Source organism: Macaca mulatta, chromosome 11 (assembly GCF_049350105.2).
Source record: "Macaca mulatta isolate MMU2019108-1 chromosome 11, T2T-MMU8v2.0, whole genome shotgun sequence".
Classification (NCBI taxonomy): domain Eukaryota; kingdom Metazoa; phylum Chordata; class Mammalia; order Primates; family Cercopithecidae; genus Macaca; species Macaca mulatta.
The window spans coordinates 86923070-86942738 of NC_133416.1; the positions used below are offsets into that span (position 1 = coordinate 86923070).

The 19669-nt window shown below is 34.0% G+C and overlaps 1 protein-coding gene across 12 annotated transcripts in view; it reads right to left on the reverse strand.

The window, feature by feature from the left end:
* Positions 1-496: 496 nt before the first annotated feature.
* Positions 497-19669, reverse strand: part of PPP1R12A (protein phosphatase 1 regulatory subunit 12A) — a 162407-nt gene continuing 143234 nt past the window's right edge. For 8 of the 12 annotated variants that reach the window (XM_077952446.1, XM_077952443.1, XM_015152305.3 and 5 more), the window contains 6 exons: positions 17837-17853; positions 15993-16128; positions 13698-13802; positions 9080-9127; positions 5757-5807; positions 740-2936 (listed from right to left, as the gene is read on the reverse strand). In XM_077952446.1, the coding sequence (XP_077808572.1) occupies positions 2850-2936; positions 5757-5807; positions 9080-9127; positions 13698-13802; positions 15993-16128; positions 17837-17853 (444 nt within the window). In that variant the 3' untranslated portion in view covers positions 740-2849. 12 annotated transcript variants of the gene reach the window in all.

Sequence of the window (19669 nt, forward strand, 5' to 3'; positions counted from 1 at the left end):
TCGGCTCACTGCAACCTCAGTGAATTGCCTGGTTCAAGCAATTCTCCTCTCAGCCTCCTGAGCAGTTGGGATTACAGGCGCGTGCCATCATACCTGGCTAATTTTTTATTTTTCGTAGAAACGGGGTTTCGTCCTGTTGGCCAGGGTGGTCTCAAACTCCTGTCCTCAGGTAATCCTCCCGCCTGGGCCTCCCATCCACACCTGGCTAAAAGTGCCTCTTAGTTATAGATGGGTTAGCAGGTTGAACCTTGGACAAATCTAAACTGGAAAATGATCTAATATTAAAGTAAATTGTATGTTTCAATGGAATATTACCTTTATATGTATCACTAAGCCTATGTTTGCAGATAAGAAAAAGCACAGGTTTATTTTTAAAAAAACAGAATGTTTATGGAAGCCAAATCTGCTACAAAGCAACTACCCTGAAACTCACTGTTATTATTTTTACCCACTTATTATCATAAAAAAACTAGTTCTCAGATTCTGCATACAGACAGCTTTATGTAAAATATATAAACATTTGTCCAAATTGGTACACAGATTGCATAAATATGGCAATTAAGATTGCATTTACAGATGTGCATGTACAACGCTGTGCAAATTATCACAATATTACAATTTCAGAAATTATTCAAATTGGTATCCAAGTAAAGCAACCAGTGAAAAAATACCCATGCAGAATTTAAATATCTCAGAACAAAATTTAAAATGTCTTCATTAAAAGTTCACACATTTAAAATAGTTTTATTCATTTTATTTGTATATGTCAAAATACATTTTTATTTCCAAAATAGTGGGTTTTGCAACTAGTTTCATGCAGAAACAAGGTCTGCTCAATACTACCAATAAAATCAATATAGCACAGTAGCTGTTCAGTTTTAGATACAAAGAATAAATAACCTAAATACAAAACACTAAAATATTAGAAACATGTATTTAATCATTCTTCACAGGCATCCAAACTTCACAAATATAAACCATAGCATGCCTAACTGTTGTGCAACCAGAACATGTTGCGGTCACTCAAACTGATCAGTTATCTGTATATCTTACCTCCACATAAGACCATGGAAATTCTCAATATTCAGACCCACCATTCATACAGTTCAAATATAACCAAAAATAAAACTCCCACAACTATCCTTGTACCTTTAAAATCAAGAATCCTGAGCTTGGTAGTAAGAGCATAACCTTATATCTTCATAAAACCAATCAAGAGAGAGAGGACTTAAAATCCTGCTTACCAAAACACCCTTCCCCAACCCCAAAGTAATCTAAAATAGGCAGTAGAACACAATGACCTTTTAAAATGAAGGGGTACAAATTCACATTTAATATAGTATACAATACAATCAATAATACAATCAGCTACTATAAGCTTTACAATGTACAATTTATTCAAATGGCTGAACTGTTCAGTGGTTAAGGAGACAGTTATGTGCCAGAAAGATGTAGTATTTTTTGCATGGTTTAATGAAAATATAAAAGCTATTTGTCCAAATAAAAGCCATCTTCACTATGTACTTGGTTTTGCGCTTTTTTTTTCCTTAAAAAAAAGGCCACTGAAATGTATAAAATGGTCTGAACATGATGGTGGTATCAAAGTCGATGCCTCTTCACATGGCAATAACAGTGCATTTAACATTAACTCACGGGTTAATTCTGCAAATGATTTCATAGCATTACTTTGGCTAGCACAACAGTTTTAGACAGCACTCAGATAAATATAGGTATGTGAAATGTAAAGCAATTATCTTATGCAAGTTTAATTATGGTTGAGTACTATCAAATGAAAACTGAAAATAAAAGCATTTTACAGTAGGAAACTTTTGTAAAGATAGGGCTCCACATAATGTGTAACTTTTAAAGTCTTTATATCACATTGTTAGCAAATTTTGTTTTTTAACACTATCATGGAGTAGCCTACTCTGCATTAGCAGACATTTGAAATAAGAAATAGTCAAGCATGCCATGTGGTGGTCTAAAAATCAAAACAATACACTTATTTGTATATACAGCATCACTCAGTACCTGCTAAAATGAATGTGAAGATTACAGAATCTAACATCTTATACTACAATAAAAACAAAAAAGTGACCAATGAAGCAGAAAATAGGAATTAAAAGATCTAATCTCAAATGACTTTAAAGCATTCATGTAAGAAATAAATGCATATTGCACAAACAGTGAAAGCATATGTTCCACCAAGCAATTCAGTTCCAGGTGGGAGACAACACAGCATTAGCCTAATACATGACAATAATCACAGAAGAGCAAGTGTTCTTATCTGTAAATGAAAAAGCTGTGAAAACATAGAAGACTCTGCCACATGAAGAGTTTAGAAGGAAAAAATACAAACCCAAACTTAGATGAAAAGCCAAAAAAATTTAAATATCGAAAAACTGGAAACTGTGGCACATCAAAAAATGTTGAGTAACTGTCTTCTGTGAGAGCTGAAGGTTTTTGTTGACACAAAAGTATTTATGTACAACTAAGGCTTACTGGTTAAATATCTGAGGCATATCTGGCCTTGAACACTTTCCTTATATGCTGGAGCTGTAAACAAGTTTTCTCAGTCATTAAAAAAAATTCTTCTCAGCAGCTGCATTAACATGAAACAATGGTCTTGATTAAAAAAACAAAAACAAAAAAACAACCAACAACAACAAAAACACCCCAGAAAATTAAACAAAATGAAATAAAAATTCTAGATAAGAGGGCATTTGGCAGGATATCCGAAAATGACAGTCTCCAAGGATTCTTCCCAGGCTTCCAGTGACTGCCAATTATGGTCCACTGGGTTACTAATATGTGCAATTCCATTACTTGCTGCTTTTTTTTTTCTTTTTTTATTTGGAAAGTTTGCTTATAACTCTGATCAAGGCCCCATTTTCATCCTTTAGCCTCTGGTTGTCTGCTTTTAGGTCTGGTAACATCTGTAAAGAGAAAAATTGAAGATTTACCTTCAATAAATAGATAAAACATTATTTTTAATAAATGTTATATTTTCACCACAAAACACATGATCGAGCTTTGTCAGTTATATATATTTCTAGTATCTAAAACATGTATCAGGAAGGAAAAAAAAAAACACACCTGGATTTGTAAAGCTAATTAGTTTCATAAATGCTGGAATGAAAGATTTATTCTCTCCAAATTTTCCATTGCAATTTACTAAATCACTTGATTTTATGACTCACAAGCACACCACATTCGAGCAGCCAAGACAATGAAGCCAGTTTTTGTTAGGATAGGCTCTTAAAAAAGGTTCCTGTCAGCACCCAAACCAAAGACTTTTGCTTTATATATGTCAGACCTAAAATCGTAATACTTAACATTGTTCCACAAGAAAGCCAAACTACCTAGGAAAATATTGAAGAAGTTAGACTTGTTCTAAATTATTAAAATTCCTTAAAGGATTCACCTATTGTACCTCAGTTTAAGACGCCTAATACAATGTCCGATCCCAAACAGATGCTTATTAAATGGTAACAAGTAATTACTATTATTAGAATAGTATATCATGTGTAAGCTAAAGTAGTAAGTCTGTATCTATGACCCAACCATTACAACAATAACCAATTTTGAAGCAAATAGCCTCATATCTTCAAACAATGCATCTCAATTTTCTGCTGTTTTACAGACAAACTGATGAAGGGGATGAAAATATTACAAGTTAACTGAATAGTCTACTAAGGACAATTAAAATTGTATGTTCTTTGCCAGTTTCACTAAGAAATGAAATAGCTCATATTTTTGGTCCTTAAACCATACTTTCCAAAATAGTTCTCTTTCCTTAGTTTTCAAAATGTATTAGATTATCTAACTAGATAAAAGTAGAACTTCTATTTGCAAAACTACCTTAAGCAAAATCTTTAGGAAGATTTAATTTTATGTGGAACTAACGCATTCTTATCTGTGTTCAGAATCTTTAGATATAAAATATAGTAATCTTGAGTTTATTCATTTGAGTATTTATAATAGAAAACTGAATGACTATAAACTAATGTGGTTCTGACATCAAATGACATTATTTTGAAAAACAGATAATGCATGCTTAATCTTCAGCTTCAAAATATATTATATGTAAAATGTTATATACTGTTTATGTTTTCTCTCTAGTAAAGAACTGTAAATAACATATTTTAAGTCCTAAAATATCTGTACAGCTAAAAAATGTGCAAAAGCTTTACAAAAGTACAAATAAGTCTTCAACTTAAATTCCAAAATCATCCCTAATTTTAGTGTAGTTCATCAACTGCAATATATAATTAGTGACAATTTGTAACATTCTAAGCAGCCATGCATAATTAGTTATATGATATGCTCCAGACACAATGGCATTAATTTGTAAAAGTGAGCTCTTACAAAACACGCCTACTAATATAAAAACACCTGCCTGGCTCTACCAAGAAGAAATGATGAAACTAAAAATTATAGGTTCACAGACTGCAGTTGCCTATAGAACCCTGAGCGCTTGGCTACCACTCTTGTCAAGGCCCTATTCTCAGTCAGCAGTCGCTCATTTAACTCTCTCAGAGATTGAATTTGCTTTATTTGGTGCAGGTTCTGCAGGAATCAGAATATAAAGAAATAGGAATAAAAAATAAGAAAATGGAAAAGCGTATAGTAAGAATATAATCACAGGTAATAATTTTTAAAAAATAATACGTCTTAAAAGAATAAGAGATTCAGAAAGGTAAACAATGTATTCCTAAAATTCTATTTCAAACTAAATAATATATAAGCAAACAAAATACAAAAGATTTGTCTCCAATCTTCAAAGCCATTGAATAATAATGGTCTAATAATAAACCAAACAATTTAATACTGAAACATCTAAATCCTGAACTACTAATTCTGTGGGTATAATATACTATGCATTGGTTCATTAATTCACAATGTGATAAAGATATTTTATGAAAGACAATATGGTAAGAGGTAATCAATTAACTATGCTACTTTTCTTTTTTTTTGATACGGAGTCTCGCTCTGTCGCCCAGGCTGGAGTGCAGTGGCGCGATCTCGGCTCACTGCAAGCTCCGCCTCCCGGGTTCACGCCATTCTCCTGCCTCAGCCTCCCGAGTAGCTGGGACTACAGGCGCCCACAACCGCGCCCGGCTAATTTTTTGTATTTTTAGTAGAGACGGGGTTTCACCGTGGTCTCGATCTCCTGACCTTGTGATCCGCCCGCCTCGGCCTCCCAAAGTGCTGGGATTACAGGCGTGAGCCACCGCGCCCGGCGCTACTTTTCTTGTGAAGACATTCAAAACATAATTATTTCTACAGATAATATGGAGTTTGACAAAATACAGCTCTGACTGTTCACTCCCCTAATGTCCTTTACTTTCAAAGGAGAACATTTTATAGTATCCCCCTCCACTACTTACTCACCAAGAAACATAAAAGTATACAGAAACATGAATAAATAATACATCCTATATCCTATTATTATTATTAAGTTTTTCTATACATGAACAGCAAAAGTGTGACACAAATTGATTATCAAAATAATTTGGGTTTTATTTTTTATTTTATTTTTCTCCTTTTTTCACAGGTGTTAAGATTTGGGTTTTAGACTCTCTTCTCACTCACTAGAACCTGGATTCAGGAAGAAAGAGAAGCACCAGATATAGACAGTTCACAAATTGGGTAATCAGCTTTGAGAACAATTAATGTAAACCCTATCTTTAATAGTATTTTAAACATTAATACACAAACAGCACTATCTCTCATAAATAACATAGTTCACTTACTTTGAGCTCTTCTTCCATTTCAGATATTCTTCTTTCTAGAGCTCTTCGTTCCTAGATCAATTTAAGGTACCAATGTTAGTTATATAATTATTATATTCTTAAGTCTTCTTCTATACTGTGAAATAGTGATACTTCAGAATTAAAGGTCCAATCAGGAGCAGTGTAGAAAAGATGTGATGCCAGTGATATGTAAAGAGCTTTCCAAAATTTGAGAAAAATAAATATGAAGATCTTTTTCCTTAGTGCAAGCTCTTAATTCAAAGCTTTGACTTTCTGGGAGGATGCTATATAACATGTTCAAACTACTTTTTTAGTTCATGTAAAACTTAGAGTGAATCAATACTCAAGACTGAAGACCGTACAGAAAAGAAAAACAAAACTCACACAAAGATGCAATCATATTACAGTGATAGAAGCAGAAAAGCAAGAAGCAAACATGCCTAAAATATGTGTATTTTGCAATTTCAGAGGAATGTAAGAAAAGCTCGTTTCCACCACCCACAACGTGTACTAGCTATTATTTATCCAACTGACTTTATAGCTTTATATTTAGGTTGACATTATGTGTAGCATTAATGCGGTGAATCTAATAGAGAAGCAACTGCAGCATTTATTTTAAACTTCTTTCAAAGAGTGACAGGCAAAGCCAACACACAACACATTACTGCAGTGTACTGTTTTATTCTCCCTTAAATGATAAGCATTCTGGGGTGTTATGCAAAAAGCAAGCAGCAGTAATTGATGAGCTGTAAAACTGGTTAGGTCATACCGCCCAGAAGATACTGACTCTTGCCGGTCACCTTTCAGATACAAACCATTTAAATTTAGTTTAATCACACTGAAACTATTTCCAAGACATTCTTTCCCAGATTAATAACAAATGCTGATATTTAGTCAAGCAGTACATTTACTGTAAATGTTAATGTTTTTAGGGTATGGGATTTTAAAAGTAGATAGAATCCTACTCATCATCTTTTAAGTACCATGCTATTCTAACATCAGCATGCCTAAACATTATATAGACAAAAACATTATTTTCAATACATAGATCTTTCTTCTAGTAAATTAATACAGTCATGACAAATTCATAGAAATCATCACACTTCTCAAAATACTAGCACATAAAGTGTCATATTTGATCTTTACCACTTTGCAAAATATCAGAAATAGAATATTTCTTCTGAGAGGTAATCTCCCTATGAGCCTCAATTTTATTAGGTATCTTCAAGATTTTAACTTAGTGGTAAAGTAAGACAAGAAAACTACACCCGACTGCCTGATTCTATTAGCTCAATGAAATTGACAACTGTAAATGGTACGAAATTTCTTATATTTGACAAATGTATTAACATTAAAAAATATAATTGGCCAGGCACAATGGCTCAAGCCTGTAATCCCAGCACTTTGGGAGGCCTAGGTGGAAGGATAGCATAAAGCCACGAGTTCAAGACCAGCCTGGGCAAAAAAGTGAGACCTTGTCTCCAAAAAGAAATTAAAAAAATAGCTGGGTGTGGAGGCAGGCACCTGTAGTGCCAGCTATTCTGGAAGCTGATGTGGGAGGATTGCTTGAACCCAGGAATTGGAGGATGCAGTGAGCCGTGACTGTGCCACTGTACTCCAGCCTGGGTGACAGAGCTGAACCCAGGAATTGGAGGATGCAGTGAGTCGTGATTGTACCACTGTACTCCAGCCTGGGTGACAGAACAATATCCTATCTCTTTAAAAAACAAACAAACAAAACCACAAAAAATATGGTTGAGAGAAAATGCAGGTAAACTGTTCAATTTTGTGCCTGCTCGATATAGGGAATGCTGAATAAATGTTAGCAGTTTACTATTAATACCATGATTATAGAGAGTGGATTAGCTACTTTGTAATTTATCTGCATTTGACAAGCAGAAAAAGGAGGTCAGGTGAACCTGTCAGAATATGAATGTGTCTGCATCATGTATATGTTAGAAAAAAAAAAAAAGTATCAAAATATCAGCTATCTCTGCATGACAGATTACGGATAATTTAATATTTTCTTCTTTTGCTAAAGTTTCTGCAATAAACATATTACTTTCATAAGAAAAATTAAATATTTGAAATTGTGATTATATTTGAAAAACAAATATTACTTTAAGTAGTTTGTTACTATGCCTTTCATCTCAACCGTTAGTATAACAAAGAACTGATTTTATTATTTCTGCTTATCCTGGAGATAAAATTCAGTAACAGTTAAATATTCTAACAGGAAATAATAATCAATATTAAATTTATTAAAACACTATTTTAGCAATTATTAGTTATGTCCATTTTGAAAACATGGCTCAGAACACTAATTTTTAAAACTTGCAGAAATCATAATAAAATGGTAGCTACTGCAAGGTACAACTAGCAAATGACACAGACATTAAAAGACTATTTTTATATTCTTTATTTTTTTTAACCATTTCTCTTTTTTTTGGGTGAAAAAGGCAAATTGGTTATTTTTAAAACAGAATGGAAGAAAAATGTTTTTATATCAATAGCTCCTGAGAATTTACTCTTTGATCATAGCTACCAGCCTGCCATTTCTTCTGTGGTCGAAACCCTACCAAGTCTAGCTACTGCTCAGCTACACTACAAACAATCTTTGGGCACTTTAACTTTTGGATCATTTATACATTCTCAACTGATCAGGCTAAACTTGTAAATTTATTCCTATGACTACTCCTAGACCTTTGAGCAACAATAACTGAAGAGAAATACAAGTGAATGTATTACAGTCAATAAAAAATTAAAGAAAGACATCAAGTGGCATAAGGATTTTCTTGTAATCAATTTTTTTGTTTAAAATATCCTAAGTTAAATATTTCAACTCGAAATTTAAAAAAATTATTAAATTTACCTTAAAAAGAATTTGAAAATTTGATGTTCCAGATTTAAAAACTTTATTTCAAAAATAGAAGTATTTTAGGTTTATAAATAATTAAAATAAATGTATTTATGAGTAAAACATTTTAGGTACATACCATAAGAGATAAACAGCATTTCAAGAATATCAAATTCACTATCAAAATGTGTGTAGTACATTTCAGAATCAAGGCAAGATAGTTTTTTTTAATTCATTAAAATAATTATGTGGTAAATTAAATTTTATTTAACAAGGTCATTTCATACCTAGAGACCCTATAGAATTCTATAAAGAAGCTAAGTTGCTGTAAAATACATTAACTCAATAAATATTAATTTAAACTAATTAAAACTGTCATCCATAATAACAAAACAAAAACAAAAAACCTACCATTGTTTACCTAAAACAAGAAAAAAAATAATTATTTAATAAGCGGGACACTTACCCTTTTTTCCATTTCCAACAGTGACCTATCAGCAAATCTTTCTTGTCTCTGCAACGAAGTAAGAAATTATGAAAGAGGTAAGTGCAAAAAAGATTGAGGGGCGACCACAGTAATTCTCTGTTAACGGGTATTAAATCACAATATTCAAGTGGAGTAAAACACAGGTTCATGAGTAAAGCAAAGAGAAAACAGGATTTGTATTAAAATAATAAAGAGTGAAACGAATGTTTAGAAATAGAATGGTAACCAGACCTCTCATTTTATGTTCTCTATCACTTTTCCCCAGGAACTTTCATAGTTTAGTTGGGCGTGAGGGTGAGTGAGTGAGTACTGTGGAAGAAAAACAAAAACAAAAAAACTGTAGCTTTCCTTCTGAAGCCAAAATTCTTTCTTTTCCTACACCATCAGGAGTGGCTAATCACAATGGTCAGATTCCAGGACCTTGATTGAAATATATTCATTACCAGGTTGAGTGACTCTGTATCCATGCAGCCAGACCAGTAAACTGGCCTTTTTATCTTCTCCCACAGCTATCTTGGTCTTGGCTCACATTCTAGAGGTTTCTTTTCCAATCATCCATGCTCCACAATTGGTTCATATCCACTTTCACTCACAAGAAATTCTAGCTGTACAGCTTTCTTCTGCTGGTGAGCTCAGGCCTTTCATTTTTTCCACTTCCTGTACTATGTGACCAGCTCAAAGTTGATAAAATCCTGATATTTAAGCTTGGCTTTAAGGGATGGAAAAGCACCTTGGGTTTTAGCCACATGTTGTATCCTGTACTAGAGATTAGAGAGCTCTGGACATTGACCACAGGCCCAGTTTAACAACAACAACAACAACAACAAAAAGTGGCATCTTAGATCTTATTTACATTGATATCTATACAAACATCTCCCTTGGAATTCCTGGTCAATTTGCTGAAAATGAATTCCTCAAAAGCCAACTTGCTGAATAACCTATTTTACTAATTTACCAAAAATGATTTTTGACCACTTTAACAAGAATGCTTTATGAGTGCTAACCATAAAATATGCTTTAAAAACATATTGATTAAACATAATTTCACTGTTCAATGTGGTAATTTAAAAAATATTTCTTTACATAATTTTCTTTAATGCCAACCCTTTCAGTATTCATGTTTTAGTATCTCTAGGACTTGTAACCAAGTCACTTTTTGATTCCTCTTTCACAATTTTAATGGTTATGGTGTGTAACATTTAAAGAACTAGTCATGGCCAGGTTTTCTTACTCTTTCTCTTATTTTAAATGGCTTCAAGCTTTTGTGCGTACTCTTTCTGGAAACATGAAAGTCAATATTCCAATTGCTTCTTGTAAGAAATTCAGTTCAGAATTTCAAATATGAGGCTGGGTATAGTGGCTCACACCTGTAATTCTAACACTTTGTGAAGCTGAGGTGGGCGGATCACTTGAGCCCAGGAGTTCAAGACCAGCCAGGGCAACACAGTGAAACCCTGTTTCCACAAAAAAAAAAAAAATAAATAAATAAATAAAGAAATAAAAATTGAAAAATTAAACAGATGTGGTGGCATTGCCTGTAGTCCCAAATACCTGGGAGGATAAGGTGGGATGATTGCTTGAGCCAGGGATATTGAGGCTGCAGAGAGCCCTGATTGTGCCACTGCACTCCAGCTTGAGTGACAAAGCGAGACGCTGTATCCATTAAAAAAAAAAATAATTTAAATATGAATGAGACTGTTCAGTTAATTCTCATTTATTTTTGGTTCTGAATTTAAACATTTAATTGCTAGAAATATAAAACAAAGGCTGATAACGCCACTTGAGGATTTAAAAATAAATCATAGAAACTCTTTACAAAATCGAAAAATTTTTAAATAATATTCAAAAGCACCTGAAAAAAATCAAATAGCCAAAATAATAACATCACACGTAAATTAACAAAACATGGAAAAATAGCATTTCATTGGAGATTTTTTCATATGGGAACATTTTAGCAATTATATGTGGTTTGCCAATTTCATTGATTAGAAAACATCAACATCAGTTTAGATAGTATTTTTACTTAGTTAACTTTCTTGTTAAACATTCCAGTTAAAGCTGTTAAAATCACAATGAGTAAATCTGGTGAACTGGTCATTTGGCAAAGTGGTATTCAGCAGACTGGTTCTGGTAGGCTGGCATATTTTTTCCCTTCCTTGGAGATGATACGGGAAGGAGAGTACCTGAGCTAGGGCAAGAGTCAAGGATTCCAGAGTCTCTTGGCTAAATACTATCAAATAGACCTAAACTTCAAGATTAATTTCATGCAACTATCAAAACTGCCACTGCTATTTGTGGCAAATATCTGATGCAAATATTTGTATATTTGTGAAAAGTTACGAAGTCAATCAATGCCAAAAAACAAACAAACAAAAAAAAGGTGGAAAAGTTCACAGTAGATTCAGGATAAATGCCTGAAAGTTGAACCCCAAAAGTTTACTTTAATGCTTATCAGTTTTATTTTTATGAATTATACTGCTCATTATTAACTCAGTATACTGGACATGATACTCAGAGTACCTGCCAAGGCAGAAGCTGTCATACTTTTTAATCCTGCTTCTCTTGCCAGGTTAGCAGAAATTGATACCCGATCCACAGGCAACTTTCTGTCCATTGACCTATGAAATGGTCACTAACAAAACAGGCTACTCCATACTGGGTAGTAAGTGGCTAATTCTATCAATTCCCCTCTCTTGCAGGGTTTGACTGAGAGAGATACAGAATAATTACATGACAATGAAGTAGGCAGCAAAGCAGAACACAGAGAAGGCATTAAGTAGTGGAGACACAGATGAGCTGAGTCACCATGACAGAACACTATAGTAGGAAGCAGTGCATTTATTTAATAAATTTATTTATTTATTTGAGATGGAATCTCACTCTGTCACCCAGGCTGGAGTGCAGTGGCACGATCTTGGCTCACTGCAACCTCCACCTCCCGGGCTCAAGCAATTCTCCTGCTTCAGCTCCCGAGTAGCTGGGACTACAAGCGCCCACCACCACACTCAGCTACTTTTTTTGTACTTTTAGTAGAGATGAGGTTTCACTATGCTGGCCAGACTGGTCTCGAACTCCTGACCTCAGGCGATCCACCTGCCTTGGACTCCCAAAGTGCTGGAATTACAGGCATGAGTCACCGCGCCCGGCTGCAGTGGACATCTTTACTTAGAACTAACATTGTAATGAAATCCCTAGAGCTGAAGCTATGCTCAGAGAGCTCATTATATTTTTATGTATACAGGCTCACTAAGATACTAATGCAACCTGAAGGATGATGACAAGTTCACTGATTAAAAAACACCAACATCAGTTTAGATATTTTTACTTAGTTAACTTTTCTGCTAAACATTACAGCTTACCATGAAGCCTAAATATAAGTCAGTAGTTTTAATGTGTATGACACTATAAGTTTTTATGACATCTCACTATGAAACGTATTCTTGTTCTGTTTTACTTTTCTGTTTATCTTTACAAAAACCTCCATTAACATGAAGGAATCTGAGGAGTCTTCACAACCTTGTGAGGTTAGCCTGACCCCTGGAAGTTTAGCACAGTATCTACTGTCCTCAGACAATTGCTTTACAACACAACAATGGTTAAAAGAAGGATCTGGTAACAAGTTTAAGTTCAACAAATAGAATGAACTTTGTTGGTTTTTGTTTTGGTGTTGTTTTATTATAATTTTTAAAAATTAAGAAAAAGATGAGTGTAAAGACTGATCAAAAAGAGTATGTAGTCCCATTCACAGATCTGGACGTGCTGTTTTTAGATCCATGCTTTCAGCGGGATTCTAAGAGTTGTGCTGCAGAAGTACGTTTATGCTAGAAAGTCCCAGGTTAAAATTGAACACGTTTGTTTTCTTAAAAATTACAGGATGCCTTAGAGCCTTTAGCAAATAAATAGACCCTGTAAAGTCTCTAACATGTAAAATATGTAATATTTCCCTAGTTTCTTTGATCACAAAGTTTTTTTTGTTTTCTGAAAGGAGGGAAACGAGGAGAAGATGTACCTATTCCTATTTCCCAGAACTAATGTTCCATGGAAATGGAAAAGTGGCTTGGGAAACAATTGCCAGATCATATGTACAAGGTTGTGAGTTTTGCTTGGCTATCCCAATTTTATTGTTCAAATTTATCTTCTCTAGGCTGCTGCAGAGAAGGAACTTACAAAAGGAGTTATGATTAAAATTACCTTCTTCCAGCACTACAATATAAAATAATCTTTACTTGAACAAACAGAAAATATTTGTAGTAAATAAAAATTTTTATAAAAATTTTTATATGGATATAAGATGATTCTGTATAGATGCTTTTAATGTTTTAATGCCTTGCTACATTTGGTATTCTGGAAATAAACATTTAAAACCTTGACATACCACAACATTGGTATTAAAAAGCTTTTTATATGTTGACTTTTGACTGTAAGACTATTTTTTAAATTTACTTCAGAAAAAGTAAATAATCCAAAAACAGCATTATCTTCTATTATCAATTATCAAACTTCTATTTAGAGTATTAGAAAAAATTTTAATACCATTTTTAGATGGAATAAATCACAACCATTACCTTGAGAGTAACAAAAAGAAAAGGATACAAACCTGGGTGGCCTTTTCCAACTGTAATTTAAGATCTGTTAGTTCCATATTTGTATCATGTAGCTGTGCCTTCAGCTTTTCATTTTCAGCGAGAATTTGTTCATAAAGCTATAAAAATTAGGGTAAAAGAACAAATTACTTTTCTGCTCTCCTATTACTTTAAAATTTCTCATTGATTACTTTGCAATATTAAAACAGCTTAATGTACCATATGAGCTATAAAAGATACATTTAAAAAATCCTTCATGGTTGCAAAGTACAGACTGTTGGTTATGTAAGTGTGTCTGTCCCATATAAAGTCTTAAAATTAGTTCCAGCATTCAAAAATCAAGACTTGACAGAAAAATCGGACTTTTCAGGTTATCTTAAAAAAGATTCAGTCATCTGATAAAGAGGGACCACATACCTGCACAGCAACTGCAGCTAGGGCTAAGGAGTCACTGTGATCTTTATTTGGAGTCCGTGAGATTTTCTGCCCATCACTCTCTCTTGAATTCCCAGAAATGAGATGGAGTACCAGCTGTATTTATCATTATACTTCTATATTGCTTATAGTAAAGTTAAAAGGCAAATGACGTATTTCCTGAAATATTTCAAATCCGGGATAAGATCCAAGACCTTCCCCTTTTCTAATGCTTTTTGTCTTTCTTAACACTGCTTCTTCCTTACCCCTGCTTTACTACTTCCACCATAATTCTGGCTATGATCATCTCTTATCTAAACTATTCTAATTCCCTGATCGCTCTCTAATCTGTTTTGTATATAGGAGCTAAAATTAACTTTTCAAAATGAAAATCTCGTCATTTTCATAGGCCAACCATTCCATTTCCACCCACAAATTAAAAACTCTTGAATGGCTTCCCGATGTTCTTAGCATACACAAAATCTTACAGTGGCCTATAAGGCACTGCATTATCCGGTCTCAGCCTACACAACTGCTGCCTCAAATAAATATTTCTTCCCCCTACTAGCCATAATAAAAATTTAATTATTCCAATGCATCATGTATTCTCCCCCCACCAGGTCTATGCGCGTGTAGTTCCACTCCATTTGGAAAAATTTTCTCTCCCATTTTTGCCAGTTAACTATTAGTAATCCTTCCATGTTTGGCTGAAACCACACTTCCTTTGGAAATCAATTTTTTGTTTTTTGAGATAGAGTTTCCCTCTTGTTGCCCAGGCTGTAGTGCAATGGTGTGATCTCAGCTCAATGCAACCTCTGCCTCCTGGGTTCAAGTGATTCTCCTGCCTCAGCCTCCTGAGTAGCTGGGATTATAGACATGCGCCACCACACCCGGGGTAATTTTGTATTTTTAGTAGAGAGGGGGTTTCTCCATGTTGGTCTGGCTGGTCTCGAACTCCCGACTTCAGGTGATCTGCCTGCCTCGCCTCCCAAAGTGCTGGGATTACAGGCATGAGCCACTGTGCCCAGCCAAGGAAATCAATCTACTTTGTTATATACTTTTATAAAATTGCTTTTCTACTTCAGGTTAACTGTCTCCGTTATTTATTATACATTCATTAGTATGACTATATAATAAGGTCTCTCTCCCCCACTACATGGAAGATGCCCACGAGAGCAAGATAACATCTTCATCTCCATTTGCCCATTAGTAGAATCTCTCTACTTAGCACAGTTCAATTCTTTATTGAATAAATGATGAATCTTATTCATAATGTAAAATGATTCTCTCCCTCACCCATTCCCCTAACTTGGCTTTTAAAAAAGTAGGTAATTCAAACAGCTGCCAGATAACTGGGGACATGTACAAATGCCATAAGCTTTCTCCTTCTCCAACAGACTTTCTGTTTACTATGAAGCACAAAATATGAATATATAAATGAATCCCAGATTATTGAGTTTCTGGGATTTATTTCTTAATTACTTCAATCCTTAATGGCACTTGAGCTGCCCCAAGTTTTTCAGTTACCTATGAAAAACTATCAATATATTCTCTTAGGAAAAGCCATCTTCTGTTTGGCTGCTTCCTAGTAACAAACAAAGAAACAAAGTGTGCATACACTTGTGTGTACCTGTTTACTGAATGCTCCTTTCCAGCTCAATCATAGCAATGACTTGAGACACTTAAATGTAAAATCATCTTGGATGATTTTCTCTTCCCTTTAATAAACAAACAGCTATTTACATTCTACTTACCATCACTTGCTGAAAACTGAAAATGAAAATAAGTTATTTTACTCATTTCATTATGAGTTTTTAAAATAACATTTGAATATGAGTATCTCAACATAAAAGATAACTTATTTTTTATTAAATATAACTAAATAACCCAAGTACCTTTTTAAAGTCAGTTGAGTCATCCTTTTCTAGCCTGCTGCTGTAAGGTTTTCTTTCTTCTAAGTAACTGTATGATCCAGAGCGACCCAGCAAGGAATCATATCGATCACCAGCTGATGTAGAACTGGTTTCATATCTTCAAAAGATTTAAATAAAAAACCTTGTTATAGGCTTTTACAACTTATATTAACATACATCCTAGTACACATATAACTTGACAGTTCAAAAGTGTAGGTCACAGTCTCCCTCTGTTATCTGATTAATTTTTGTGATATATAATAAGTGGGAAGTTATTTTATTTTTTGAGATAGGGTCTCACTCTGCTGCCAGGCTGGAGTGCAGTGGCATGATCTCAGCTCACTGCACTTGACTTCTCGGGCTCAAGTGATTCTTCTACCTCAGCCCCCTGGGTTGCTGGGACTACAGGCACATGCCACCATGCCTAATTCTGTACTTTTGGTACAGATAGGGTTTCAACATGTTGCCCAGGCTGGTCTTGAACTCCTGGGCTCAAGCAATTCACATGCCTCAGCCTCCCAAAGTGTTGGGAGACTACAGGAATGAGCCACTGCACCCAGCTATTTTTTAATACTACTAATTTCCATTAATTGAGGAAGAGAGTCAACATTTCCATGTTTAAAAGCCAAAACTGGTTTCATATGATTAATATTCTAAATTGTACGTTTCCTCCCACATTTTAATATTTCCAAAACCAGAAAATGGCTTACAATTGACGATGCATTCTAGTTTAATTGGTAGCACCTTTCCTTTTTTTAGTAGTAGGTAACACAATGGTGTTCTAAAAATGAGTAATGTCTTAGATTTGATGAAATAAAGTATATCCAAAGTGACAGGTAATGGCTTTGTCCTAAACAGGAAAAACAAAGCTTATTGGTAAAGGAGAATTCTCTTATTATCTGGTTCTGAAATTCAGATTACCTTTTCTGACAGATGCCATTGGCTCTGCATTTCAATTCAATAGAATCATCAGTAGACAGAAATTTATTATTGGTCTTACAGGGCTGTGGTTAACAATGATAAGAGAAATGGAATGGAGATCAAAATCAAGGATAGAGTGGAGGTTCTCTGAAAAAATGGATAATTTTGAATTAGGTGACACTTTTGTTTTGTTTTGTTTTGTTTTTTTAAAGACACAGCGTCTCACTGTGTCCAGTGAGGAGTACAGGCTGGAGTGCACTGGCACAATCATAGCTCACTATAACCTTGAACTCCTGGGGGCTCAAGTGATACTTCTGACTCAGCCTCCCCAGTAGTTAGGAATAGAGGAGCATATAGTCATGCCTGGATAATTAAGACAAAATTTTTTTTTTTTTTTTTTTTGGTAGAGATGGAGTCTTGATGTTGTCCACTCTGGTCTTCAACTCCTGGACTCAAGCGATGCTCCTGCCTCAGCCTCCCCAAGTGCTAGGATTACAGGCTTGAGCTAGATGACATTTTTTAAAGTGTCTTCATTGGTTCTCTTTTGTCTAAAGCAGGGCTACATAAGAGAAGATTCTGAATACTTAATCAAATATATTTCTGGCCAAGTGTGGGTTTTATCAGTCCCTGATGTTAATAATGAGATAGTTGAACTAACCTAAGAAACTTTGGAATACCTCTGTTGTAGAGATTTGGGAAAAAATCTCACTTGCTTTGACTAGTGATCTAGAAGTAAAGCCTTTAACAAAGAAAGCTAGTAACAATGATAAGGCCATCAAAATTTCTGTAATTTTTTTATCATCAAATAATTCTATAAACTTACAAAATCCATAGATTCCTAGCAAAACATTTTTAACAAAGATAAAAATAAGAAAAAAGTCAATTAAAAAATAAATAAAACATACCTAGAAATGGAATCCGTCTAGAAAGAAAGAGAAAAACATAGGCATACTAAATTTTTATGTTTTCATTAAACTATTAACCTCTGATTAAGTAAATTTAATGTAGTATCAATAGCATTTTCAAACTATTAAAGTAACATCTGTTTTCTACATGTGTTTTAATTTTACTGAGGTTGTTTTAGAAAGAGGTTCTAGAATACAGAGTCACTGTATATTTTCAAAGGCATATCCATCATGCAATTACATGTGGCAATTTATGGGTATCTCCTGTGACTTCCTACAATGACCACTTACAATATTTTTTAATTAAAATAAAAAAAGAGACTAAGATATCTATTACATATACCCACTGAGCAGGAGGAAGTAATATATTTACATTAAGAAATGTTGAGTTTACTATGATATCTCAAAGCAGTTTACTCATTTTTGTTTCTGAGGCAATGAGAAGCAAACAAATGAACACCTAAGGTACTTTATACATAACAGTATATACATATTTTGTTTAAAATTTACTTTCTGGAAATCTAGCTATATACCTTTAAGGTTAGCAGTTAGGTGATAGGAAATTTAATTTTCTCAAGCAAGTGGTATGCTACACTCAAGTTCCAGAAAGTCTTATTTAAATGGTGAAAAGATTAATAGGGTAAAACACTCTTACTGGGGGCCAAAGTAGTCTTTTTCAGTAGTCAAATTTAGCCTTTTCTTCTTCTATTGAAATACTCACTAATTCTATAATTTAACTATACAGAATGGTTTGTTAAACTTCTTAATTTAAATATTAGTGATTTCCCATTATATTTATCTTTGGAGATACTGTAAAATTACTAGGTTACTTTTGGGATTGTTAAGCCTATTTTGGACTAAAAATGTTTTACTAAAGTCTATGTAAATTTCCTCTGCAAAACCAATTTCAACTTTGCTCCTTCCATTGTTTTTTAAAGTAATGTTTTATTTTGATTTACTCTTTGGTTTTACAACAACTAACAATTTTAAAGAATAAATTTCAATTTTCAACATATTCAAATTCAGTAAAATGGCTATTCATGAACTAAAATGTCTACATATCAAACAAAAATAATACATCTCACCTTATAGTTTGCACTTACATTCACTGATTTAAATTTTAAAAATAGAAAGTCTAGTCACAGAAATCACTCACATTCCGTTTGTCTTTAAAAATCATGGTGTTATCACTGATTATTATTACTGTTTTTGACATGAGGTGTCACTTTGTTTCCTAGGCTGGAGTGCAGTGATATGATCACAGCTCACTACAGCCTCGACTTCCTGGCCCAAGTGATCCTTCTGCCTCAGCCTCCCAGTTAGCTGGGATTACACGCATGCAACACCACATCCGACTAATTTCTTAAATTTACTGTTGAGATAGGGTCTCCTATGTTGCCCAAGTTGGTCTTCAACTCCTGGGCTCAAGCAACCCTCCCACCTCAGCCTCTCAGAGTGTTGGGATTATAGGCGTGAGCCACCATGCCCGGCCTATCATTTAAAAACTTTTAAGAATTGTGGTAAAAACCACATATTGTAAAATTTACTATGTAAACTGTTTTTTAGAGTATATAGTTCAGTATTTTTAATTATATTCATATTGTTGTGCAAAAGATCTCTAGAATTTTTTCATCTTGTAAAAATAAAACTCTATATCCATAGAACAATTTCCTTTGTCCTCTTCCTAGCTCTCGCAACAATGGTTCTACTTTCTGTTTCTATGATACCCAAATAAAATAAGTGGAATCACATAGTTCTTGTCTTTTTGTAACTTGCTTATTTCATTTAGCATAATGCCCTTGTTCCCCAAATTTTAAGATTAATTTTCCAAAG